Source organism: Triturus cristatus, chromosome 2_2 (genome assembly GCF_964204655.1).
Source record: "Triturus cristatus chromosome 2_2, aTriCri1.1, whole genome shotgun sequence".
Taxonomy (NCBI): domain Eukaryota; kingdom Metazoa; phylum Chordata; class Amphibia; order Caudata; family Salamandridae; genus Triturus; species Triturus cristatus.
In genome coordinates, this window is record NC_140582.1 from 1,043,815,601 (window position 1) to 1,043,842,123 (window position 26,523).

The 26,523-nt window shown below is 45.9% G+C and overlaps 1 protein-coding gene across 20 annotated transcripts in view; it reads right to left on the reverse strand.

Annotated features, from left to right (window-relative positions):
* Nucleotides 1-26,523, reverse strand: part of ADD1 (adducin 1) — a 573,879-nt gene that overhangs the window by 131,002 nt on the left and 416,354 nt on the right. For all 20 annotated transcript variants that reach the window (XM_085642521.1, XM_085642512.1, XM_085642520.1 and 17 more), the window contains one exon: nt 23,345-23,446. In XM_085642521.1, the coding sequence (XP_085498647.1) occupies nt 23,345-23,446 (102 nt within the window). The remainder of the gene's footprint in view (nt 1-23,344; nt 23,447-26,523) is intronic.

Below are 26,523 nucleotides of genomic sequence, written 5' to 3' on the forward strand. Positions count from 1 at the left end.
AGTTCTTTTGCTCCTCATGCCATTCCAGTTTGGACACAGCTATATGCAAATCAGCCTTGACCCTATTCCCCATGGGAAAAGTCCAGCCTGAACTAACAGGCAAGGTCCCCTGTAGCCCGGAAAGCAAGCATCCTGGGACCGGTTTCAGCACTCCGTCCATCATCCTGTTTTGTTTGCTAATAGCGCTGGATGCATCGTAGTTTTTAAAATAATTTTTAGCCATAATGTACAACACGCTGCTCTGCAGCACGACTACAAATCATTGCCAAAGTTAGCTATGCCCGTGATGCACAGCATGAATAAAAGGCAATGGCAGAGCCAATAGCCTCAAAGGTGATACCGATTTGCTATTTGCTTTGCCAAGGTTTTTTATTTTATTGCACAAGACAACAGGCCAGGTGTTGATTTCCAATCAAGCCCGTCCTGTCCTGTCTCAGCCCCTCTGGCTAGACCTCCTAAAGTAATAAATAGTTATACCCGCCAAGTTCAGGAGGCTGGCACTGCAGCCCCAACTGATGGATGCCATAGTGCCTTGCCTGCTATTGTTTACAGGGGACCCCCTGAGTATTGTAGCCTGTACTACTTCGTTTGCGGAGGATGTTTCCCTCAGGGGAGTCCGTTTTGAGTCCTCTTCTGCCCAGCATTTAATTTGAGCTGGAGGGAGCCTGTGGTCACCACCAGGACTCATTTTGGACCACTAGCAATTAATACAACTTTAGGTGCTTAGTATTTACTGATTTTGGGCACATGTAGGACTTGCTCTAAAGCCAGACGCAAGACAGAGCGACATCGCCAAGATAAGCTGCCTGCCTTCCTACCTCAAATACCACGTGCATTTGCCAAATGGGCGTTGCACGATTGGCGTCAAGGCAGTATAGTCACAGCAACCTACACATTCCAGACGTGAATCAAACAAGTAGGCAGCCCAAAAAAAGGACAGCCTAAGCCGTGTTCAGCCAGGTCTTCTATGCCTTTAAAAGGCAAGTGCACATTGATAGAAGTCAGGGACCGGGGGAGCGAGTTACAAAGTTTGGCAGCAGCAAACAAAAAAAGCTTTGACCTCCCCCCTTTTTGTCTTGCGGAGTCTGGGCAAGGTGACCCGATTGCGATGGGCTGATCGCAGATCTCTTCCTGGAGTGTAGCAGTGGAACATCTCCCTTATGGACCATTCAGATAGCCTTACATTTTCTATGCTTTCTGATGGGGAGCCAGTGAAGCTCACACAGCCCTGCAGAAGCAGATTGATGTGCTTAGGAATATCAAGAATAGCCCTAGCGAGAGCATTCTGTGCTGCCTGCAATTGTGCTTGAGTACTACTGTTAGAATCCAGAGCATTACAATAGTCAAGTCTGGACATAACCAACGCCAGAGCAACCTTCTTCCGCGCCGAGATGGAAATGAAGGAAAGGGAAATATTTTCTTTAACCTTCTTATAAGTCAGAAGCACGTTGCAACTCTGCGATTGGCCTGCCCATTAAGAGTAAGCTTGGTGTCAAGGATCACTCCAGGAGTTTGTTTTATCAGCTGAGACAGGCAAAGTGCCAAGGGAATTTGGCCACCAGGCATAATTCCAGATGGAGGTATGCGTTCCAAAAAGCAGCACCTCAGTTTTCTCACCATTAAGTTCAAGGAGAGGAATATGCTACTTACCAGTATATATCTGTTCTTGGCATGTAGAGCTACAGATCTATACACTGTGCATAGATCGCCATCTGGTGTTGGGCCCAGATGTTTGCAGTTTGTTTTTCCTCTTGGAAAGTCTTTGGAAGTCACGAGGTCTGTGACTCCTCCCTTGGTTCGTATTGCGCATGGGCTTCGGCTCCATCCTCAGATTGTTTTCGCCAGCAGGGAAAGATGGAGCGTAGTAATAACAGTAAAGAAACCCATGTGTGTTGTATCTAAATAAGATATACTGGGACGGATACAGGTAGCCAGGAGGCGGGTGGGCGTGTATAGATCTGCAGCTCTACATGCCAAGAACAGATGCATACAGATAAGTAGCATATTCCGTTCGAGGCATATGAGCTGCAGATTATACATAGACTATATAGCAGTACCCAACCCTAGCGGCGACCACCGGCATCCGTTGCAGTTGTTTGGAACAGTGTGTTTAGTACAGCCTGGCCCACCCTAGCTAGTTGCTTGGTTTGCACATCTACACAGTAATGTTTTGTGAAAGTGTTAGGTGTTGACCATGTCGCTGCTTTGCAGATGTCATCTAATGGTATGTTCCCTAGAAAAGCCATAGAAGCCCCTATCTTCCTTGTAGAGTGGGCTTTAGGGGGAACAGATAGCATTCGTTTTGCTTTGTGGTAGCAAATCTGTATGCATTTTACAATCCACCTAGCTATCCCTGATTTAGAAATAGGGTTGCCTTTATGTGGTGGAGAGAAAGAGACAAATAGCTGTTTGGTTTTTCTGAAAGGTTGTGTTCTTTGGATGTAGTAAAGTATGGCCCTTTTAACATCCAGTGTGTGTAGAGCCCTTTCCGCAACGGTTTGAGGTTGTGAGAAAAAGACTGGTAATTCTACCGACTGGTTTAGATGGAAGGGAGAAATGACTTTTGGTAGAAATTTTGAATTGGTGCGGAGTACAACCTTGTTCTGATGCATTTGAAGAAAAGGTTCCCGTATAGTGAGTGCTTGTATTTTACTAACCCTTCTAAGGGAAGTGATGGCCACTAGAAATGCTGTTTTCCATGTGAGAAATTGCAGCTCACATTTATGTAATGGTTCGAAAGGGGGTCCTATTAGCCTTGTGAGAACTATATTTAAGTTCCAGACAGGTGAGGGTGGTACTCTGTGTGGAATTACCCTTTTGAGGCCTTCCATAAAGGCTTTGATGGCAGGCACCCTGAAAAGTGATAGGTGCTGCCTGTTTTGTAAGTAAGCAGCAATAGCTGCGAGGTGTAACCGGATGGATGTATATGCTAGGTTACACCTTTGTAGATGGAGCAAGTAACATATGATGTGCTTTATGGACACATTTAGAGGGTTGATTGTGTTGTTGTGGCAGTAAACAAGAAACGTTTTCCACTTTGCAGCATAGCATGCCCTAGTAGTAGGGCGTCTAGCTTCCCTGATAATATTCATGCAATCAGGGGGAAGGTTAAGGTATCCGAATTCTAGGACCTCAGGAGCCAGATCGCAAGGTTGAGCTGAGCTGGGTCCGGGTGCCTGATCTCTCCATGGTTCTAGGTTAGGAGGCATGGTGAGAGGTGCAGCTTTTGGTGTGGTACTACCCAGAGTTCCAGCAGTGTGGTGTACCACGGTTGTCTGGCCCATGTTGGAGCTACTAGGATCAGTGTGAGGGAATACTGTTGTAGCTTTCGCACCACTAATGGAATTATTGGGAGAGGTGGAAAAGCGTATGCAAATTTGTTTGACCAGTTCATCCATATCGCATTGCCTTTGGACAATGGGTGTGGATATCTGGCGGCGAAACTTGGGCATTTTTTGTTTTCGTGGGTGGCGAATAGGTCTATCTGTGGATGCCCCCACTTCTGAAAGAACGGGTGAAGAACCTGTGGGTGAAGTTCCCATTCGTGAATCTGTTGCGTTTGCCTGCTGAGCCGATCTGCCACGGTGTTTTGGACTCCTGGGACGTGTTGGGCCAGGAGAAAGATTTTCTGCGGAATTGCCCATCTCCATATGCTCTGTGCTAATTGAGAGAGCTGTGGAGAGTGTGTGCCCCCCTGTTTTTGAATGTAGTACATGGCAGTCATGTTGTCTGTGCGAATGAGGACTGCCTTGCCTTAAATCTGCGTCTGGAAGGATTTTAGGGCTAGGAAGATTGCCAGTAACTCCAAATGGTTGATGTGGAGTAAAATCTGTTGCGGCGTCCATGTGCCCTGTACTGTGAGATGTAACAGATGAGCTCCCCAGCCGGAGAGCGATGCGTCTGTTAGGATTATTTGTGGAACCGGGTCTAGGAACGGTCGACCTTTGGAAAGGTTTGTGGTGTTCCACCACTGCAGAGAGCGATGGGTGCAACCGTCCACCAACACCAGATCTGTCAGTTGCCCCTGGGCCTGGTTCCACTGGCGCGCTAAACACTCTTGGAGTGGACGCATCTGGAGTCTTGCATGAGGCACTATGAAAATGCAAGAGGCCATCATCCCTATCAGTTGCATAAACACTCTTGCTGGGAGAGAGTGTTGAAGTATGAATTTTTGACGCAGAGCCTGTATGTTTGCAATCCTGGCAGGATTGGGATAGGCTATGGCTTTTGAGGGGTCTATGGTGGCACCGAGGTATTGTTTTGTGTGTGATGGTACCAGGTGGGACTTTTGGTGGTTCACCGTGAAACCTAGCTGGTGAAGTAGTTGGATTGTAGCGGCGGTATGGCGCACACATTGGTCGTTGGATGTGGCTTTTATTAGCCAGTCGTCCAAATATGTGAAGACGTGAATGTGCTGTCTTTTGAGGTGTGCCGCCACTACTGCTAGGCACTTGGTGAATACCCTTGGTGCTGTTGTGACCCCGAACGGGAGCACCTTGAACTGGTAGTGTTGCCCGTCCACTACAAATCTGAGGTACTTTCTGTGAGCATGGTGTACTGGGATGTGAAAGTATGCGTCTTTCAAGTCCAGTGTGGTGAGAAAGTCGTTCTGGGAGAGGAGTTGAAGAACCTGTTGAAGGGTTACCATGTGAAAATGGTCTGAATGTATGTAAGTGTTTAGAGGTCTGAGATCTAGAATAGGTCGTAGAGTCTCGTCTCTTTTTGGAATCAGAAAGTACAGGGAGTAGACCCCTAAATTTTGTTGATTGATGGGGACTTGCTCTATGGCTTGTTTTTGCAGGAGGGAGATTACCTCCTGTTTTAGTAACGTGGCATGTTCTTGAGACATTGGGCGTTGCCTGGGTGGAATGTTCGGGGGGGTAGATGTTAATTCTAGGCAGTACCCTGAATGAATAATTTGGGTCACCCATCTGTCTGAGGTGATTGTCTCCCAGACGTGAAGGAAATCTTGTATTCTGCCCCCGACCGGAGTGGAACGGTCTGGAGGGAACGGGGGAAAGTCATTGGGTAGGTGGTGTGGCAGAGCGGGCGGTATTTGTCTTGCCTATGCCTTTATTATTATTGCCTCTGTAGCCGCTTCTTTGATAACCCCTTGTGAAGGTAGACTGAGGAGGGGATTTATAGGACGTGGATGCGCTATCTGAGGAGTAGCCTCTACCCGTGCCCCGAAAGGAAGAGCGGCAAAAGGAGCGCCTAGGAGTGTGTGACTGTAGGGCTCCCATGGATTTCGCCGTATCAGTATCTTTCTTCATCTTCGAGGGCCTTATCAACTTTTGGACCAAATAAATGTTGTTGATCAAATGGGTGGTTTAATATGGAGGCTTGCACCTCAGGTTTAAAACCTGAAACTCTTAGCCAGGCGTGGCGACAGAGGAGGACACTGGTGTTTATGGCCCTGGAGGCTGTATCTGCCGCATCTAGGGCACCGCGTACAGAGGTATTAGTTATAGTTTTTCCCTCTTGGATCAATTCATTAGCCCTATTTCTGTATTTTTCAGGGAGATGGTGCATGATGGTCTCTAACTCATCATAATGCGCTCGGTCGTATCTGGCCAATAGCGCTTGAGTGTTGGCGATACGCCATATATTGGCGGCTTGTGACGCAGTGCGCTTCCCTGAAGCGTCTAGGAGCTTGGACTCCTTGTCAGGTGGTGGTGCTTCGCCTAACGCCTGAGAATTTGAACGCTTCCTAGCTGTAGATACCACTAAGGAATCCAGTGGTGCAGGGCCTTTAATGTATGAAGGATCTGTGGGGGCGGCTTTATATTTTTTCTCTATACGTGGGTTTAGGACCCTAGCCCTGACTGGGTCTTTAAAAACCTCCGGTGCATGTTTGATTACTCCTTTTAGCATAGGTAGTATAGCAGTAGGCCTATGTGCAGTATCGAAGGTGTCTAGGAGAAAATCTTCCTCCACTGGGTCAGTATGTAGCTCTACCCCGTGATAATGTGCCGCCCTCTGTAGTAGGTGGTGAAAACCTAACGAGTCGTCTGGTGGGGATGGCCTAGATGGATAAAGGTCATCCTGTGGGACATCTGGGATGTCCGGATTGTTATAGTCATCCCATGGGTCTGGGGATCCAGTAGGGGTGGGGTCTTGTGGCACATCTGCTGGATCATAGTAAGGGTCCCCTTGATCCTCATGGTCTGGAGACAGGGTCGGAGAGCGATGAGGCAGGGGTGGGGAGGGTGGAGGGGGTGGAGGAGGTGGGGAAGGCACTCTGAATGGGGAGGTAGCAGTGTCCTTCCTCTTTGGAGGTGGAGCTGGTTTGTCCAAATGTCTCTTTTTTGAAGACAGTATCAAATGTCCAGTTTTTGGATCCTTGGTGAGTGTCTTTTGTAGAGGATCCGGTGTGAAAAGTTCTTGCGACACTGGTTGTTCGGTCGGTGCCGAGGTTTTCGGGGCCGACGGCTTTTTAGGCTTGTCTGTGCCGTGCTTTTTCAGGACCTCCGATTTTTTGTTCGGTGCCAAGAGAGGCTTCGGCACGGGAGTGTCGGCGCCGAGGGCCGTATGATGTTTGGTCGGCACCGAGAGGGCGGGTTTCGACACTGAGGGCTTTGGTGCTGGGCTCGGTGTGAAGGTGGAGGCCGATTTTTTCTTCGGTGCCGAAGGGTGTTTTTCGGCACCGCTGGTAGGCTGGCTCGAGCCCGAGCTGCCGGAAGGCTTAATAGGCTTCTTTACCGGGCCCGAAGGTGGGGTGTTAGAAGCAGTGTCCTTGGTCTTGCCTAGGCGCAAAGGCGTGACCGAAGCCTTTTTGGGTATCGGCGTGGGAGGGGGTATAGTACTCACGACCCTCTGCGCCGGGGTGATGTCCTCCACATCTGAGTCGTCGGCCTCGGAAGCACTGACGAGGTCGTCGTCATGTTCTTCGATGTTCTGCTGTCCCGGAGCTTCGACGTCGTCTCCAAAGATGTCGACTGGAACAGAGGTCGAGGAGTGCGCCATGTTGCGTCTGGCCCTTCGATCTCGAATAGTCTTTTTCGATCTAAAATACTTGCAGGCGGGACAGTCTCGAGCCTCGTGTTCAGTGGAGAGGCAGAGGTTGCAGACCTCATGAAGATCGGTGTGGGGAATTTGGACCCACATCGAGGGCACTTCTTGAAGGGAGTTCTTTCCATCAGCCGAGACCGGAGCCGGGATAGGCCCGAAGGCAGCCGTCGACGACCGGAATCGAAGAAGTGTCAAAGAGAAGGTGATTAAGATGATTTATTATCGGAAGAATCTCGATGAGCGAGGATTTTGCGTCGATGGTTGAACTGGAAAAGTTCGGGACCGGAGCGCGAAGTATTACATCCGAGCCCGATGGCGGAAAAAAACAATCTGAGGATGGAGCCGAAGCCCATGCGCAATACGAACCAAGGGAGGAGTCACCGACCTTGTGACTTCCAAAGACTTTCCAAGAGGAAAAACAAACATCCGGGCCCAACACCAGATGGCAATCTATGCACCGTGTATAATCTGCAGCTCATATGCCTCGAACGTACAATTATCATTGCTATTACCATTTTGCAATTACCATTTCATATGAAAGTGTGTGAAGGAGCTATACATCTAAGTATTGAAGTTGGCAAATGAAAAGAAAATGGTGCATTTACAGCTCGGGAAACAGTTTCTGCGGGTGTGGTAAAAGGGGCAACACAAGAAAGTACATGTAGAAGAAGAGTGTAAAAAGAGGAAGGAGGTGGTGAGAAATGAAGATTCTGTTCATTTGCCCTACTTGTGATCATGCAGGATGTTTTGCATCACCACCCCACACTCTTAGATGAGATGGATCTCCACTTCATTGCTGTGGTCAAGATATATCTGCTCTGCCACTTGAGGTCACCTGCAATCTCACGGAAAATTTTGGCCCAAAACATACTGCATGGCACCTTTTGAGAAAATCGTGAACTGTCAAACAAATCTATTTCAAGAAAGAGTACCCCTTTCTGGGTATGTATGGTGCACTCTTGAATTGACCGTCGCAGTACTGAGCAGTTCTTCACCCACATCCTAGGCTTAATATTGGCCCAGCTTGCAAATTTTTGCCACCAAAACACCCTACCTTGGCATGGAACAACCTAGGCTCTGACTTGCCTTAGATAATCGTCTCACCAATGCCATATTAGTGACACAAATGCCACAAGAATTTAGATCACCTTTTTCATAGTTTGTTCTCAATCAATCAATTAATCAGGGGTATTGTAAGTGCACTTTTCACCCGTGAGGGTCCCAAGGCGCTGGGGGGGGGGGTGGGGGGATATGAGAGAGTTGGTGGAGGGGGGGGGGGGGTAGGCAGCTCCATTCAGTTCAAGAGCCAAGTCTTGATGGTATTCCTGAAGATGTTCAGGGAGGGGGCGCGTATGATGTCGCTCGGGAGCTCGTTCCAGGACTTGGCCGCGATGTAGGAGAAAGCTCTTATCCCTGTTCTGGCTCTGCGGTTGCGCGGGGTCTCAGAGGGTGAGGTCGGCGGATCGGAGGTTTTTCTTGGGTGGGTGGAAGGAGATTCTCTTGTTGAGGTATTGGGGTTCCGGTGTTGTGGAGGCATTTGTAGGCATGGGTGAGTATCTTCAACGTGACTCTTCCCTACGGGGAGCCAGTGGAGGTTGCGCAGATGCTGGGTGATGTGTTCCCGTTGTGGGATTCCGAGGACGAGTCTGGCTGCGGTGTTCTGGATGGTCTGGCGTTTGTGGAGCAGGGATTGGTTGATTCCGGCATAGAGGGTGTTTCTGTAGTCCAGTCTGCTGGTTATGAGTGCGTGGGGGTAGGTCTTCCGTGATTCGGGCGGGATCCACTTGAAGCTCTTTCGGAGGATGCGGAGGGTGTTAAAACAGCTGGAGGCAATGGTCCGTGGGGATGGGAGGGCTGCTGAGGGCGGGTGGCCACCAGGAGTTGTCCCATGCAGAGGGGGAGGGTCCGATGGTTAGTTTCTCTTTGGTGGCAAAGAGATCTATTTGACATGTCCCACCTGTAGGAGCAGTTATTTGTGGTCTACTTAAAAAAGCTTGCTGTGGAAATCTGTAATTGTGTTCTACCCGGCTAGATGAGCTGCCAATTAATCTGGACCTTGGTCAAAAGTTAGATCTCTAGAAATGGAGGACCAAAGATTCTCCGCAGTAATCAGACTATTGCATCTCAGAGATTTAAACAGAAGGCTTCTTCTACGGGGACCACAAATGGTGAATGCCAAATGCCCCAGGTGATCTTGTCCATCACAACAGTTTGGTATGTACAAGGCAGACAAAATGTCTTGCTATTCCGAAGATGCTAGGGGCGTTTCCATCACTGAAGTACATGGATAAGTAAAATTGGAAGAATCAAACTATCCCTTAGACAGCATAGAAACTGGATCTATTGGAGGTAAAATGTCTACTGCAGACCCCTCATGCACAATTGCACATGTGGTAACAAGAAAATACATGAATCAGTCTGCCCAAGAAGTCTTAGGACTGATCTCGATACTTGGAAAGCATTGTTAATGAAGACTTCTATTATAGCTTGAATGTTCTGAACCACTTTAGTGAAGAGTATGCACGTAAAAGCTGCATATCAATTATCACCTCTATGTTCTGATTTTTGTGAAAAAGGATCAAACAATTTTGTGAGAAACACAGCTTGTGCGAGAGAGTGGCAGTAGCAGCTCCACTACTGTGCCCAGTTCCTAAATGTCCTTGGATTCTCGAACCGGAGTTCTGTTTACGAGGAGCTGCTCAGTCCTGTGTAAGGATCAGTAATACCTTAAAATACTATTTGTACTTTAAAGTTTGCTTTAATGGGAGTTTGTTCACTACTGCCCCTTTCCTCGTGAGCCCTGGTCTCTGCCCAATGAACGATCTGTATCAGCCTACATTTGTAGCCCGGAGCCAGGTGGAAGGACTGGACGCAAGACTCACCCCAACAACCTTCCTGTTGTCAAATAGGTCTCCCATTAATGGCAGGACAACTTAATTTTAGGCACGGAATACAGGCTCTGTCAAACCTGGTGTAAAGTCTGGTTTAAAGACTGTAGGTGTCATAATGCAAGGGTAAAACACAACGTTTCCTTTCAGACTATTTCACCCTCATTTAGAACAACAAGATTGAATAAAGTTTTGGATCATTCACATTTCGGTGCTGTGGTGCCATAATGCATACTGCAAGGGAACAGCCATTCTCTCTCGCTCCAACTACACAGAAGGCTTCACATATGGTTTCTTTGCACATTCCAGGGAAGATCTTCAATGAGCTGCCACAATATAGTTCTCTACAACTGGAAATCCTATTCTGCCCTCCCCTCTTGGTTCAAGTAGTGTTCTTTTTCTGCTTTCCTTTGTCTAGTTTATCTGCACAAGACTATATATTAATCAACAGTGTTCATTTAACTTTTTTCTTGGATATCGGATGTTGGCAACTTGCATCTCCAGCCACTTCTGAAATAACAGCAACGACTCCAACAGAAGTCTTGTAATCCAGGTGAAAACAGGAATTGCAGACGTTTCGTAATGGGAGGTAAGGAGGAGGGCAAAGCCTTCCATTGCTTGATATTGGCCGAGGCTCGTTTCCTGTATGGGCAAAAAAACACTACTGTGGCAACTGCCGAAGCGGAGGCCACCTGACAATGCCAGCGAACCCTTCTTCAGGGAAATGGTAGCTCCAGGGACATGGACACTGCACAGTTCTGTATAAACCTCTTTAATGAGCTATGCATCTTTTCAACCAAAAGTTGATGACTCTCAAAAGGCATGCCAATGAGTTCAGAGTCAGCATCACTGGAGAATCCAGTAAACCTCCTCCACAGAGGATTAGTACTTGAACCCATTGATTGTACATTTGGAACCATAGCATCCAAGCACCTTTGCATCTTCTGTTTTGAGCAGTCAATACCATCCAGAAGCAGTTTGCATATAGTTTCACTAGATAGTTTTGGTTCGACAAGAGCACCCAAGACCATCCATAGGACGTGCAAGGATGTCACCAGATGAGTTCTGTCACACATTCGTAATGTAAAACTACAGGAGGAAAATACATTTTATATCAGGCATCTTGTTTCTTAGACTCCTTGTGGCTTCCAGAAACGTATCAAGGTCTGTAATAGGAGGAGATAATAAAATGTCCCCATCACTGTCATCATCTACATAAGGTTGTAATTTAATCTAACAAAAATTAGTTCTATAGCTGCTTGAATGATTCCTCTGTGGATATATGAAGAAATAAAGGCAATAGCACTAATGGACAAGTTGCTTACCTTCGGTAACGATGTTTCTGGTAGAGACACAGTCTAGCCGCAGATTCCTTAACTTAGAATATCCCCAGGCGTCAGACTGGATTCAGAAAACGATTCGCAGCAGCACCTCTGTGCGCCAGGGGGGCGGTGCCACACGGCTCCACCCTGACGGTGTCCACGGACGTGATGTCAGCGGAGCCATGTATGCCCCTCCCGGCAAGCTGACATCACTTTTCATTGGAAAATCATTTCCGCACCACATCGCAGAGCCACCACCAAAAACTGTCAGAGTATGGGAATAGTGTGCGTAAAGAATGAGAAAAGAAAATGAATGGTGAAAAACAGCACCATAAAGGACAGTTCTAGGCACTGTGTAGTGCAAAATAACGAAGGTAAAGAGCAGAGCACTGCCCTGAGAAGCAACCCTGCAAAAGCGAAGGCTAAATCCTCCCCGGAGGCAGAAGATGATGTGAAAAAACATCATGGCAGACGACAAAGTCTGCAACCACAATATATAACCGTTAGGGACAACAAGTCCGGAACACATGAGCAAAGAGAATCCACCACAAGAAGGCACCAGAAAGGGACGTCATATCCCCAGTAAGAGACCTATAGACAGAGGCAGAGCCAATAGACTTGAAACCAATGTACCACAGGGGAGGTAAGAGATCCCAAGGCGATTGAGAAGGGGATAGCGGGAGGTGGGGAGTCATGAGTAAATCCCACACTGGACAACCCAGGGCGTAGGGATGCAAGAGGACACATGACACATGGGCATACCACCTAATCACGAGAATGGGCGGAGTAGAGCAAGCATCACAAAATGGAGCATGCCGTGTGGGAGTGAAGTGAAAGATGTCACCCCGCAGAAAGACAAAGCCACCTGGAGGGATGCGAATGCAGAAAGCCCAACCTGAAAAGGTCCTCGCAGAACAGGGAGGATGGGCGGGCGTTAAGGAATCTGCAGCTAGACTGTGTCTCTACCAGCTACATCGTTACTGAAGGTAAGTAACTCGTCCATCCGATAGAGACATCTAGCCGCAGATTGCTTAAGTTAGAATAAATACCAAAGCCATACCCATAGAGGACTGAACCCCACCAAGTTCCCAAGAGAACTTAGCCATCAGCAAGGTGACGAAACACGGTGGGGAACGCAAGCCAACGCAGCCACACCAGACCACGAGCTCTGTAAAGAGCTAGAAACAATGGGAGGCAAAGGCACCACAAGCCGTTAAAGAACAGCACGAACGACCCCTTATGTAGAGCGGGTTGAGAGAAAGAAAGCATAAGCTAAAAATGTTGGTGCGGAAGTGAGAGTTCATGGCTTTGCAACAAGAGGAATTGATGTGTCGACTGTAAGTAAAACCCAGAGAGATGGCAAACTGGTATGACAGGGTCAGCGCATACCGGTCCAGTATGCACAACAGTGGAAAAAAGAAATGTCAAACCCGCACCAGCCAAAATACGAGGGGCAGCAGTGGCAGGATGCCGACCCACGGCCAGCAAGTGTCGGTAGTACCAGAAGGAGTAGTTTCTTACCTGTAACTCCACTTCTGTAGTAGGGGTATCTCTGTTATAGTCATAATCATGTGAATAGTCCCACCCATGTGCGTGGACCCCAGAGCAATTGAAATAGTCTCTAAAGTTGTCCTCTTCTGCAATCCTGCATATACACTTAAGAGAAAATAAAGACAAATAATGCAGCCTGAAATAAACAAGGCTACTCTGGCCAGTACTTCATCCTGAAGTGAGAAAGGATAGCCAGATAACACTGAAATTTAAAACTTTTGCTAAGTTTCACACACAGAGAAACTTCCCTTCACAAAAATCCTTTGTCATGATAGAGAGGAAGGGTTGGACAAACAAGCACCCATAGGCTGCCATTATGTGTCTGTAAAAGGATACCATGCCTTTAAGGAACCCTCCAGAGACCCTCGATATCCCATGATGCACAGCCAAAGGCTAGTTACTTTCAGTTCTTTGTGAAGGTGTATAAAGCCAGGCCTGTAGCAGTCAGGATATTATCGTTTCATCCACCGGGGAAGAGGGTGGGTTGCTTATGACTATAACAGAGATACCCCTACTACAGAACTGGAGCTACAGGTAAGAAACTACTCCTTCTGTTGTAGATCTCTGTGTATAGTCATAATCATGTGAATAGAATGGCAAGCCCATCCCAACAAACCAAACCCAGCGGTGGAAGAAACAGACAGAACCACTACTGTGCAAATAAATTTCTCAGCGAAGCCTGCCCAGCCTGAGCATCTGCCCTGGCCTCAGAGTCCAGGCAGTAGTGTTTAGCAAAGGTATGGACTGACTTCCAAGTGGCAGCCCTACAGATGTCTGCAACGGGGACATTGCGCAGCAAAACTGCTGTAGCAACTTTACCTCTGGGTAGAGTGAACCTTAGGCTTACCCCCTAGAGTCCTGTTAGCTTTCTGGTAACAGAGTTGAATACAGGACACAATCCACCTAGAGATGGACTGTCTAGAGGCAGCAAGACCAGTCCTGACCGATCCATAATTGACAAATAATTGATCCGATCTACGAATCTCCTTAGTCTTATCTAAGTAGAATTTCAACACCCTTCTCACATCGAGGGAATGAAGGGACCTCTCCGCCGGAGAGGAAGGATGCTGAAAAAACGTGGGCAACGTGATCATTTGATTCACATGGAAATCGGACACCACCTTAGGAAGAAACTTTGGGTGAGTTCTCATGACAACTTTAGATGCATGAAACACAGTATAGGGCTCTTGGCAACGAAGAGCTTGGATTTCACTCACCCTGCGAGCCGATGTTATAGCTACAAGGAAAGCTGCCTTCCAGGATAGATGCTGTAGAGAAGCCTTATGAAGAGGCTCGAAAGGCTCCTTCATTAGTCTAGACAGCACCACATTAAGCTGCCACAGAGGTGACAGACGCCTCATGGGAGGAAACACCTTCTTCAAACCTTCCAGAAAATCTTTGATGACTGGGATTTTGAAAAAGGAAGTTTGGTAAGGGCATTTCCTATACGCAGTTAAAGCTGCTAGGTGAACCTTAATGGAATGAAAGTTAAGGCCAGATTGAGCCAAATGCAGTAAGTATGGGAGGATGACATCCTCCTTGCAGGATGTAGGGTCTGCACCCTTAGACGTGCACCAAATGCAGTATCTCTTCCATTTGTATGCATAGGAAGTCCTTGTAGACTGCCTTTTTGCCTCTTTTAATATCTCCATGCAGTTCTGAGGCAGATTTAAATGTCCATACTGCACTAGCTCAGGAGCCATGCTGCCAAACTCAACGACGAGAGGTTGGGATGCACCATCTGCCCTCCGAACTTCATGAGAAGGTCCGGCCGACACGGAAGTCGAAGATGCAGCAGGAGTGACCGGTGTAGGAGGTCGGTGAACCACCACTGCCGAGGCCATTCCGGAGCAAAGAGGATCATCCTGGCCCTGGACTGGGACAGTTTGATCAACACTGCCGGGATCAGGGGAATGGGTGGAAAAGCGTAGAGAAAGTTGTTCGACCAGTTGATCCACAGTACATTCCCAGCGTCCCCTGTTGGTAAAACCTGGAGGCGAAGTCTCGGCATTTGCGGTTTTCTGCGGTGGCAAACAGATCGATGCCTGGAGTGCCCCACCTTGCGAAGATGCCCCTTAACACCTCGTCGATTCTTGAACGAGCCTGCTGAGCGCGTCTGCCTGAGCATTCTGCACACCTGGCAGATGAGTCGCCGCGAACGTCAGGCCTCTGGCCAGCAGCCAGTTCCAGAACGTCTGCGCCTCCCGAGACAGTGTGCGTGATCTTGAGCCCCCCTGCTTGTTGAGGTAATACATTGTTGTTGTGTTGTCCGTCTGTACAAGCAGGGAACTGGTGTGGAACGTTGGCTGGAAGGCTTTCAGCGCCAAGTGAACTGCTCGGAGTTCCAGAAAGTTGATGTGATAAGTGGACTCCATCTGGGGCCATGTCCATTGTATTCGAAGGTGTTCCGAATGCGCTCCCCAGCCGTGGAGAGATGTATCGGTCACAATGGTTTGAGTCGGTATCTCATTGTGGAACGGAATCCCTCGGAGGAGATTGTGAGGTGAACACCACCACTTCACTGACTGGGCAGAGTCTTGTGACAGTTGGATCCTGTCCTCCCAGTTGCCTCGTTTTTGGTCCCACTGATCATCTAGACATTCCTGCAGAGGCCGTATGTGGAGGCGTGCATGTGGAGTGAGAAAGATGCAAGAGGCCATCGAATCCAGGAGAGAGGACATTGTCCTCACCGTCGCAGAAGGAACTGACATGAGAGTCTGAGCCTTCCGAAGGATTGATAAGCGTTGCTTCTCCGAAGGACACACGCTTGCCTGGAGTGCATCGATGGAGGCTCCCAGGTACTGCAGACACTGAACAGGAGTCGAGACAGACTTTGACATGTTGATGAAAAGCCCAATTGGTTCAACAGAACAGCCGTCCTGTTGAAATGTAACTGCGCTTCCTGAAACGTGGAGGCTTTGATCAGCCAGTCATCCAGGTACGGATAGACGAACACCTTGTTCTTCCTCAGGTGTGCTGCAACCACCACTATGCACTTTGAAAAGTCCTGGGAGCAGACTTCAGGCCGAGTGGAAGCACTGTATATTGGTAGTGATTGGTGCAGACTAGGAGCCGCAGGAACTTTCGATGCTTCCTTACAATGGGTCCATGGAAGTACGCGTCTTGCAGATCTATGGCGCATAGCCAGTCCCCTTGATGCAGCTGAGGGTAAATCTGGTGCAGGGACAGCATCCGTAACTTTTCTCTGCGAATCCATTTGTTTGCTTGCCGCAAATCGAGAATGGGCCTGAATTAGTTTTTGTCCTTTTTGTGCACCAGAAAGAACCTGGAGTATAGACCTTTTCCCCCTTGAGGAGGAGGAACCAGTTCTATCGCCCTTTTTCTTAACAGGGTATCGGCCTCCACTTGAAGTTCGTGCAACAGGTATTGTGAACTAACTGGTGGAATAGATGGAGGAGGACTGATGAAACGTAGACAGTATCCACTGCGAACAATATTCAGCACCCAATTGTCCGGAGTTATTTTTTTTCTCCACTCTGCCAGGTAATTTTGAATGCTTCCCCCCACCGGAGTGGGTAACAGAAGAGGGGGAAGGAATCCCTCAGGGCTTAGAACCAGCGGAGCCCTTGTTCCCCAATGTGGACTGCTGGTTGCCCCAGCCTCTCTGACGTCTCTGAAAGGGCTGCCGCTGAAACTGCTGCTGTTGTCCAGACTGACGTCCCTGTCCGCGTTGGAACCGTTGGGAAGAGTATCGCCGTTGGTAGGGGCGGAAACTCTTACGCTGTTCCTTCGGCTTCTCCAAGCCACCAGCCTTGAGGGTCTCAACTTCCGCCTTCATACAAGCCATTTCCTCGTCCGCATGGGAACCATGAGGGTGGAACCCGAGAATGGCAGGTTAGCGATACGTTGCTGGGCCTCTGGTTTCAGGGAGGTGAGTTACACCATGACAATATCCATGAGCTGCCAGGAGAGAGGTGTCCGCAGCCGCACTGATGATCTGATTGGAGACCATCAGACCCTCGTTGAGAACCTCCTGAAAGTCCTCCCGTTTGTCTCTAGGCAGGAGTTCCACGAACTGTTGAAGAGACTCCCACAATGAGCGGTCATACCGGCCCAAGAGAGCCGTCGAGCTCGCTGTCTTCATTGAAGTGGCTGCAGTGCTGCAGACTTTTCTCCCCGCAGAATCAAGTCTATGGCTTTCCTTGTCCGGTAGAACTGTGGTTGAAGGGGCTGTAGCGTGCTTCTTCGCCGCCATCACTATGACTGAATCCGGAGGGGGATCCACCCGCAGGAATGCAGGGTCCGAGTCCGGGGGCCTATATTTCTTTTGAAGTCTCGAGGGAGCCGACTTCACTGAGGCAGGTGTCAGGAACAACTCCATCGCCGGTTCCTCCGAAACGGGTACCAGAGGACGAGAGATTAGCTTCCGTTGCAGTGTCTCAAAGATCACAGACGTGGAAGGCACGGACAGTGCAATGCCCAGTTTCGCCGCTCCCCTTACCAGAACCTCCTGAAACATGGTAATGTCATCGACCGGTGACACCCTCGGAGGTGGGGAATCCAACAGTCGGCGAATATCTTCCTGCACTAGCCACCTGGACAACTAGACCCTGAGCCCTAGGGTGAAGGGACAAGCAAACTGGATCGTCTGGGTCCGGGCGATGCCGGCGAGCAATGGCTCTATCCACAGGGTCACCAGAGGAGGGCCATGCCCAGGTACCAAGCATGATATCAAACAAGGACCCGCCAAGGGGCAGTAAAGGCTCCACATCCACAGGCTCCATGTGTAGGAAATCCAGGCGCGGATGGAGGGCGACCCGACCTCCAACGGCAAGGATGAAGGAGATCGACAGGGCGTCGAACTCGGTGCTGCGGACGTCAGCGCAGGAAGCTGCACGGGGCTATGCGTTGACTGGACGGGCGGGCTATACTAACGACTGGGATGCCCCTCCGGGCAGAGTCCCGTCAACATTGTATCAACTTCGGGGCTGGAGTCGATGCACTCAGCTGAAGACGAAGCCACCGGCGAAGACCCAACATGAGTGCTTTCCTCCTCTGTGGGACCCGTAGGCGCACCAGGGAGAGGGGGTAACTCAAAGAAAGACTGGAGAGCCTTTGAATAGGCCTCCATTTGGGACAGTGTCGCTCCGACACCAGGGAAGGGTGGGTATGGAGGAGACGACTGCAGGGCGCCAGTGCCTGGCAAGGACCGAGAGCAGCAGGCCCCAGTGTCACGTTTTCGGGAGGATGACCTCCGCGACTTACGCTTGTGCTTACCTGTCTCCGAACAGCGTCCGCAGGAACAGCCCCATGAGTGGGCCGATCCCTAGAGGGAGATCGGCGGCGTGAAGGCGCAGGACCGAACATCCAGCTGCTTCATACGATGATCCTGGAGGGACTTCGGTTTCATCCGTTGACAGGCGTCGCACTCTTCGGAGTTGTGGTGCACTCCCAGGCACCACATACAAACCGTGTGCGGATCCGTGACAGACATTTGTAGTTATCACACACCTTAAAGCCCGAAGGCATCGCACACTGTTCCGCAACGCCGAAGACGTTGCAAAAAATGCCTGAGAAACAGGCCAAGGAACCGCTGGTTTTCCTGGACCCGTGTGGCGCTGCCCTCCAGCGAGCAGAGGTGCTGCTACGGAAAGTTTTCCGCATCCAGTCTGGGGATATTCTAAGTTAAGGAATCTGCAGCTAGATGTCTCTATCAGATGCAATTGAATACAGTATTGTTTCAGATTATGATAACCAGTTTCATTAGAAGCGGCAGGGTAGGTGTGGCGGAGAGTAAGAAAAAGCTTTATACGGTGTCACTTAGAGCTGGAGGCGCCAACGTTTTAAGAATGTCCTTATAGGCCAACTCTGAGAACCAGAGGGATGGCCCACAGAGAGTCACAGCATTCCCTTCTTGAAGGCCTCAATCTCAGTTGTAGATGCTGCAGGCAAATGAAAGCTCAACTCCTGGGTTGATGGCTGTAATACAGGCACTGGTTGTTGAGTGCTTCTGGTCTCTCTTGTGCTTCTCACAATGACACAAGGAAGAACTTATTTATGTTTTTTGAAAAGAGAAACCTAGTTTTGGAATGAACCCTAAAAGGAGATTTAGATTTCTCCTTCATTGATGCTATACACAAATTGGCATCACTTCCACAGAAGGCTGGTGAGGAAATCTGTTAGAGGAAAAATGATGCAGTGTCAATGCTATACCAAATGCTTGAGGCATGATTATCTGAAATTAGAAGAAATATACTGTAATATTAGAAACCCCCCTTAAAAATCACAGAAAAATCTCCCCTCTCCCAAATTCCCTGTGGCTCCAGATCCTGAGAGGTGGTGACATTACCTTACCCACACCATAAACCGCAACCTTGTGTTGGCTATTCTGAATTCCCAAAGACAACATTTCTGGATCTAGTCTGGTGCTTCAGCAGAATGTTCAAGTAGAAAATCTCTGGGAACTAATGTGCATTCAAAATAACCATTAATTTCCGTGGTAAAAGTTGAATCTGGTTGAAGAATCTTCTGACTGCTCACAAATATGCTCTATATGGAAAAATATGCTTACCTAAAACAATCTGTTCACATTAGTTAGTGCTGTTGATTCGCATGATCTGCAAGCTCCTACCAAATAGTGTTGGGTGCAGAACGTTAAACGCTGCTCTTCTTTGAAAAGAGCAGAAAGAAAAGTTTATGTAACTGTGGTCTTGGTTCTGTATCATGGGAATCCACATTGAAGTGATCAACACTTGAACAATTCCCAGCTCTGTATGCAAAACCATGAAACACCGTTTTGTACAGTTTACGTCCATGGAAACAACATCATAATATGTATTTGTCCATTAGATCATATTCAGCTCTGTGGAATGGTAGCCTGCCAGAGGCTCATTTTCTTCTGAATGTTTACAATACTTCCTTAGATAAATGTAATTAAATTAGGTTACAGAATTTAAATGCACAGGAAGCTCCTTATAGCAGAGAACATGAATGTATAACTGCAGCTTGCTAGACTTACATTGAACACAAAGCAAAAATGGGGCCTGTTCTTTCAAGAACCCGGGAGGCACCCCTTCCCAGAATGCATTGTACTGATAGTTGCCTCTCAAATCCAGTCCTTTTTAACAAGGGGGGGGGGGGATGTTCCACAACTGGTTTTTCCCCATGCAATTTCCATAGAGAAGTTTAGACAATGCATAAAAAAACAAGTGAACAGAATTAGATCAATTTTGGCAGAAAACTAGATCTTTACACACAAAGAGTGCTTTTTGTGATTTACTGTAAATCTGTTCAGCCATTTTTGAGAAATTAAGGATATCTGCGCGGTCAGTCCTGTGAGGCTGCAAATCCTTTTTTATAAATAGAGCGATCTGATTAATTGTAATGGCTTTTTTCCATCGCTGGCCTACTTGCTACCTTGCGACCCCATGATACTGAGAAATCTGAGTGGCTTGCACAACACTAAGAAAAATGTTTTGATTCTCATTACAGGACACAGGGAGTCCCTGTGTCATGAGAAAATAGAATTGAAGAGAGTATAAGGGGGGGTAGGGGTAACAGGACTCCCTGGCCTTTGATGGCCCTAAACTTATTTTGCCACCTCCTATGCTGGTATGCCGGTCTTGAGCTGCCAGCTATGCTTTAACGCTGTAGGCCTTGTTTGCGGCTGGCCTAGAAGGTGGATTTTTGTTGTTTGTGCAGAAAGGCACCAATTGCCTTTGTTGTGTTTGCATCCTTTATAATTTTCCCCAGAAGCTCATGCACATCGGAACCAAATAGATGGGTGTCCACTGAATGGCGAAGCAATGAGCTGCTGCTCAGCCTCCTGGCATAAGTCTGAAATACACAGCCAAGTATGGCTGCAGAAGAGCACTTTGATATTTACTTGCCTGTGCGATGTATTTGCTGTGTCTAATTTGCACCTGGTAATGTTGGCATTAGAGATAATCTTTGCTTCCTGCACAATTTCCTAAGCCTAAAATCAGTACCAGAAACCTTTCAATTTCCTACCAATGGTGTCTGTCATATCGCAAGAGTAATGTCATGGTGTTAGAAATGTGCCAATGTTTTGCAGGACTGACCACTCCTTAGCTTTACAGCTTCAACTACTCTTGATTTCTTGGTTGGGGTTTGGGTGATTACTGAGCCTTACATTAAAGCTTTTTTTCTGGTCATGCGGACAACCAGTGAATCTGGGGATATCCATCCTCAGAAGAAAAAGGATCGTCCTAGGTTCTGGGCTTGAATTTATTCTTGAACCTTAATTTCACAAAGTCCTTGAAGGCCCAGTGCATAATCTTCAGCAAGAACAACTATTCATTCAGTCTCTCTGCTGTAGTGTGCCTTGATGAGGAAGTCATCCACCTCTTATCTGGAGTGGGATGCTGTGTCTTTGTGCAGTGCTCAGTATGAATAGTGTTGTCTGGTGGATATACTTTCATACTGGATGCCTTCCCTATAAACCTGCCACACATCTTGCTGCTAATCTGGCCATTGATCTTGATAAGTGGGCAAAAGGTCAACAAAAATATCCCTATTTGAATCAGAAAATGAATTTGGGGGTGGAGACGGTGACTGAAGTAGTGGTACAGCAGTGGTTGTTGCTCTTCTCTTTTTAGACCTAAGGAATGCTCTGAATTTCTCTGAAATGTTTTCCAAAAAAGTAAACACGTGCTTCTTCTGTTATGGCTGCCTGTGTTATGTATGCCGAGTGATTATATGGTCAGTGACCTGCAAGGCTGCGGTTTACGAGGTCCATCAGTTCCTGTATATGCCATGTGAGGAAGCTGAGTCCTTACTTGGTGTTGAAGGTCGTTTGGACATGGAAGCAGACTTTGGTGGTGAGAACGGGTCAGAGGTATCTACACATCGAGGCTAGTTGTTAGCACAGAGCAGTGTTCAGCTTCACACCTGATTTTGACCTTGCAGAATGAGCTTTACTGCAAGTTGCTTTCACTGCCAAGGCATGGCTGTGTTGGAGGCAATTCCTAGGAATTGAGTTGAGACTACGTCCAAGGCTGATCCACAAAGGAGGCTGACCTCAAACAGTGGCTTTTTAAGATCAGGGGAGTTGTGACTTTTCTCCAATTTCAAGACATCACCTTAGTCTTTTGTGCAGGCTTCGCTGTGGGTGTTGGAGAACGTTGGTCTTCAGAGTCAAGAGTCCACCGGAGAGTGGACTATAGGATTGATCTTAATGGACCTCTGGGCTCTGGGGCTGGTACTCAGAAATTGGCAGACTAATCCTTCATTGTTTCCTTCAATGCCTGGTAGACTCGGCAGAGTATTTTAGCATTGCATTCTGAAATAATATGCCAATCATCTATTTCCTATTGGCAAACTGTCTTTTTGCAATAGGACATGCATGCCTCAAAGGTACTTCTTTGATAGTCCCTCAATAGAAAGAGGCTGCAGACCTGGACTGAACATGGGAACTTGCTATTTTTAGAGAGAATTTAAAAGCACCTGCCTCTAGTCTCTACAGAACGATCTCTTCTCAGTTGGTGTTGTTTAATATACTTGATGTTATGGTGTTGATGTTGGGCATTCTGGGCCTTCGGTATCAAACTGCTTTGCAATGCAAAGCTTTTCCGCAAGCACTCAAAACACTACTGCACACAATAGATGAAATAAATCTGAGATAGTTTCTGTGTCTTGAGGCACTTTGGGTTTCAGGAGAAGTTTCATGAGTTACTTTAAAACCAAAGTACTTCTACAAAGAAAGAAAACGTGTAAAATTATGAGCACAACAGAGCATGTGATCAACAGCAGTATATGCCGCAAACAACGCTTTTGAAGTGAACATTGCTAATGAATCTCAATGGACCAAAACAGCACACTTAAATCCATGTAGTGAATAACCTGAGGTCAGTGAAGAATTAAACAAAATGCAGATTAAGATTATAACTGTCAGACCTCCTGAACATTTCATATAGGAGATAAGTATATTTGGAAATTAACTATACAACAGCAGCATTCCATGAGATACAAATTAAATCAAATCCTACAATCATAACTATCAGTAAATACAACATTTTGATTGTAAAACTCTGACTGGCTTAACTGGACAAAATGAAAAAGCGAAGCATATTATGTAATCAGAAGACGTGCCCTATTCTAGTTTACTCTTCCTTAACAGAAGTACAAGCTCCACTTAGCTAACTTAGCATCGGTCTATGCAAATTTTACAAGATTTTTACAAATAAACACTGTTGGCTCATACTCTGATACAATGATTTCATTTAATTGAGATAGGTGAGCACAAGATTGCTTTCAGTATTTTACAAATGTAACTAACCTATGTCATACATATAAATTCATATTTGTTTCATTTGAAGATTTTGCTCCAGTCCTTCGTTCAACATTTTAGTTTCACATATAAATTATACTGTCACCTAACTAATTCTTCATACAGCAACTACTCAAGACGTAGCACATATTAAGCATATTTACCAGCGGCTTTAAAAAAAAATACTCTAACAAGGGTTAGGTTTTGTAAAGGCATTTACATGCTGTTAACTATATCATTTGCTTAACATTATTCACCTGCTTAACCAATATACTTTTTTTGTACAGCAACAACTGCATAGCAAATAAAGGAAATATACTCACTTTGTTCCTCATTTCCTGGACCTCCTTCGGATTAGTATTCAATGGAACAAAGAGGTTAGGGACAGCAGAGGTGGCAGTTCTATGTCCATCCTCTTTAGTCCACTGTAATATCAAAAAGGTTCAACAATCAGCACAGGCTCTTAAAAACATTCACTGTACAAATATACATTAGAACTGATCATGCATTGCACACAAGTCAAGAAACGGAGAAGTGAACCAATAAGTATAACGATTTAAGATTACTGTCCTGTTTGTGTGATTTTCGTGAACACTAAATAATAAAACCAAATCAAGCTTGTCGCTAAAATTATCAAATGCAACATTAAGAAAAAAAAAATCACACTTTTTGGTAGCATTTTAATTTTCTGATCATTGACTCACTTCTCCAAAACTGTACAAACATCAAAACAAATTGAAAGCATAAGATGACAAGACAATGGAAAGCAATGTGATGAGACTAACCATGTGTAATGGATAAACTCTGTACTGTGAGGCAGGAGTGGGCATCACCAAAGTTTGGGCTAAAATAAACCACAGTACAGCTTCGGAATGCATCATTTTCATTAAGCCAATAGGCCAAATTCAGCATTACTGCTCGGGACTCTGCACAGATGTGGAAGAATTGCAAAAACACTCATATAAAATATCACAGGCTTAAGTGACCTGTTTAGTTTTGACACCACGCAGAGCCATGAACATTTATGCAAACTCTTGGTTAGGGATTATATCTTCTTGCAGAAGATAGCGGCATCATCAATGAACTAGAAACCCAGCAGACATTTGGTGATGTCGAATATTTTATATAACTTACAGTTGTGACGGTTACAAAAATATCCCAGAACAAAAATGTAAAGCGCTTCATGGTTTCTTTTGTACATAGGTTGTTTTATACAGTCAGTGCATCAGATTCATAACGTGGGAAAATCTCAGTTCCACACATTTCCCTCATACCGGTCAGCAAATTCTGCCACCTTTACCCATCAGTTCATAAATGTGATCTACTCGCAGTGGAAAATAAGATGCATTGAACATTAAAACAAACCTGCTGCAGGTAGCAATGCTTTGCTTTTTCCTGGGTGTTCACATTACAATAATATAGCAAATACTGGTCAAACCTTAAAAAAAGCAAAAAAAGGAAAAAAATGTTTTGCAACCGCAAAAAAAGAAAAAATGGAATGAACATGGAGCTATGGTATACTCACTGATTCTAATCTTCATAGATTAAAAATATCACTCCAGCCTTTCATTAAAGATAATTGTAACAGTCAAAATATTAAAATTTTACATGCCAAACTTGGCAAAACATTTTTACCTATGAGCAAGCTTAAAGTTACATCACAAACCTTTCTGCATACAAACCACAAACAACCTAAGTAGCTTCTTCCCATTTGAAAACAACAAAAAATTATTTTCATAACCATCTATGTGCAAGCAAACGTTCACCTTCTTTTGGAGCCTTCTCCAATTGCACAGGCAATTTGTTTACAAAACAGATGAGCTTGCCCAGTTGATGCTGCTCATAGTACCATAACGTTTAGTGACCACTACAAAGTCCATATGGAACAACTAGAATATCACCAAGATAACCTATATAATTTGACACCATTCTCTTCATTCCATTTGCACATTTTGCAGAAATGTGATAGATAGTATTCTAACAAAAGCAAATGTCCCCAAATCTGCATGTTAAATCTTTCACAGGTAGTAAATGGGGCAAATGGAAAGGCTATAATGGAGAAAAGAGCCACTTGTAAGGAATAGGCCTGGACTGCATTTTGGAGTTTAATTGGGCAAAACAGGCTTTTCTGTACAATCATGTTAAACGCTTAAAAGTGGATTACTACACACTGTGCTGCAGGTGGAAAGTTAAATGACGTTTTTGCTCAAATGCTAACCATTGCTGTAGAACCAATGGAGGAATAGGGCTTCAGAATATGTCAAGTCAACCACCACATTACGGAGTGCTTCCTTTACTATGCAAATAAGTATCTCACAGGTTCAAAACAGTAAAAGATCTAATAGGATTCCTAAAACTGCAAGTCTTGTCTACTTGTTTTCTTTAGAAAAGAGATCATAGAAGTAAACAACACTCAAGGCATCAGCAAGCTGCATCACGTATGTACCTCAGGTGGTTTACAACAAATTACATTTTCTGAAGATTGGTTAAGATAAACAAACTTGCTATTATGTTTTTATAGCAACGAGAGACAAAACCGTCTCACCCAAAAGGCATGTATTGCACATGGGGATACATTCAGAGGCAGCATAAAATATCAATAAAGAGATGTCTGTTGCATAAGTTTAGTTTCTGCTTAGAATTTAAATACAGATTAGTAAATATCTTAATAATAAGCTATATTTTTGGCAAAGATCAGGAAGTTGAAGTAGTTAACTGCAGAGGTCTCAGAACCTCAATCTCTCTTCCAAATGTACCTGTCCATTTCCCTTCATAACTTGAAGGAACACATAATAAAAGGGATAAATCCTACTCATGCAGTAACATTGCCCACTCTCTCCTATAAGGACAACCTGCTATGAAAATACGTAACAGCAGGTAGAGCCTTATCGCAGATGAATGAGTGAAAGTATTGCAACATTCTTAATGTATTAAGTGTTTTGATGTACTGTTCGTGAGGTGGGGCCTCCTTAACCTCTTAATAATGAGAATACATATAATGCGTACAATATTTTTTTTTACTCTATTTATGAATGCATAAATGTATGAAGACTATTATAGATTAATGCAGATTTTTTTTAAACTGTCCAAAAAAGTTAAAATTTTGGAGGAACTTGCAGCACAAATTGTGAAAGGCTTTGAACTTCGTCACTAAAAATATCCTTTAAATATTCTGAACATATGTAAATTGGAATGGTGAGTTTTTGTTCAGCAAACTTACTTAAAGCATTTTCCGTTCCCCAATCTCTTCGCAAGTACAAATGAAACCATTCCTCAAGGTTGTATAGAAAAGATGAATGTAGATATTAAAAATGCACACATCTTTTCATCCATAACTTCCACATCAAAGACTTCAGTGCATTGTTTGCCTATTTAATGTAACTTTTTATGTAAAGCTGAAAATCACCAAGACAAATAATTATTAACAGTAACTGAAAACTCAGACATGCCCATATATCCTTGCACACCTGCTCCTAATCTCTAAACATGTGTAAATGCGTTA